General features: G+C 34.4%; 1 protein-coding gene across 1 annotated transcript; it reads left to right on the forward strand.

Moving 5' to 3' along the window:
- The first annotated feature begins 351 nt into the window (after positions 1–351).
- On the forward strand, positions 352–1,293 carry LOC127666087 (olfactory receptor 181-like). The gene has a single exon (XM_052158807.1). It carries the CDS (start codon positions 352–354, stop codon positions 1,291–1,293), a length of 942 nt encoding a protein of 313 aa, XP_052014767.1.
- Positions 1,294–1,716: the final 423 nt, after the last annotated feature.

A 1,716-nucleotide genomic window follows, 5' to 3' on the forward strand; every position in this document is an offset into this window, starting at 1 on the left:
AAATGCTATTGACCACAGAATACAATATATTTGTAAAGAAAGTTACTATCATAACAGAAATTCAATATGCAAAAACAGAAAATCATATACATGACCAGAAATTTATATACAGATATAAAATAATATATGTGAAGCATCAAAAAGTTAGCTAAACAGACATCTCAAGACATAATCCATGTGCACAAACTGTGTGGTCTCTTCTCATATAACATAATGTCCCATGATGTATTTCAGGGGACAGCTAAGGTAAATTAAACATAGCTTCACAGGTGCACTGTAAATAGAAGGAGAATAAGACTTGTTCTTCCTGCAATATCACATTTCTTCACAAATTTTTGCCTCAACAGAGAAATGAGAATAGAGAAGACAAATCACTCTTTGACAATAGAGTTCATCCTCATAGGGTTCACAGATCACCAAGATCTAAAGATACTTCTGTTCCTGGTGTTCTCTGCCATCTATCTGGTCACCATGGTAGGAAACCTTGGGCTGGTGGCCTTGATCTACATGGAACCTCGTCTCCACACACCCATGTACATCTTTCTGGCCAACCTGGCTCTGATGGACTCCTGCTGCTCCTGTGCCATCACTCCCAAGATGCTAGAGAACTTCTTTTCTGTGGACAGGAGGATTTCTCTCTATGAGTGCATGGTACAGTTCTACTTTCTCTGTTATGCTGAAACTGCAGACTGCTTTCTTCTGGCAGCGATGGCCTATGACCGCTATGTGGCCATATGCAACCCACTGCAGTACCACAGCATGATGTCCAAGAAACTCTGCCTGCAGATGAGCATAGGCACATTCATAGCCAGTAACCTGCATTCCATGATCCATACAGGTGGTTTGTTAAGATTAACTTTCTGTAAATCTAACAGAATTGATCATTTCTTCTGTGATATTCTTCCTCTGTATAGGCTCTCCTGTACAGACACATTTATCAATGAACTAATGCTATATATTTTTTCAATGCCAATTCAACTCTTTACCATTACTACTGTCCTGGTCTCTTACTTCTGCATTCTTTTCACTATTTTCAAGATGAAATCCAAGGATGGGAGAGGAAAAGCACTTTCTACTTGTGCATCTCATTTTTTTTCTGTTTCAATATTCTATATTTGTCTTCTTATGTATATTGGACCATCTGAAGATAACAATAAAGACTTACCAGTGGGTGTGTTTTATACAATAATAATTCCTTTGCTAAACCCTTTTATTTACAGCCTGAGAAATACAGAGGTAGTAAATGCTGTTAAGAAAGTTATGAAAACTTATAGTATTTTAAAAAATGCCTAAGCTTCTATAGTACATTAATTTCAGCTTATTAAAAATGATGTAATAATATTAAATATAAAAATGAAAACACAATTGATGTTAAGTATTAGTCTTTAGACTAATCTAAATTAGATGTGTTTGCTAAATATGCATGCATATATAATTCCAAATGATTTGTCAACAGTATATATACACAGATGAAATTTAACTGTTGTATATATTTTCATGAGATTCTTTTAATACTGTAATTTCAAATTCAATAAACTATTATAATCCCACAATGAAATGTCTCAGTGGGTTCTCTGATTATTCTTATTTAGGTACTGAGTAAAATTTTGTCTTATTTTTCCAGAATGCACAAAACCTAAAATTGCCAGGCATTAACTTTTTTTTCAGAAAACCTTTCTTCTCTTCCTTTCTACCTATTATAAAGCAAGCTTGATA

Source organism: Apodemus sylvaticus, chromosome 15 (genome assembly GCF_947179515.1).
Source record: "Apodemus sylvaticus chromosome 15, mApoSyl1.1, whole genome shotgun sequence".
Taxonomy (NCBI): domain Eukaryota; kingdom Metazoa; phylum Chordata; class Mammalia; order Rodentia; family Muridae; genus Apodemus; species Apodemus sylvaticus.

Excerpts from the sequence above, each read along its gene's own strand:
- LOC127666087 (XM_052158807.1), top strand. The coding sequence starts at position 352 with ATGAGAATAGAGAAGACAAATCACTCTTTGACAATAGAGTTCATCCTC.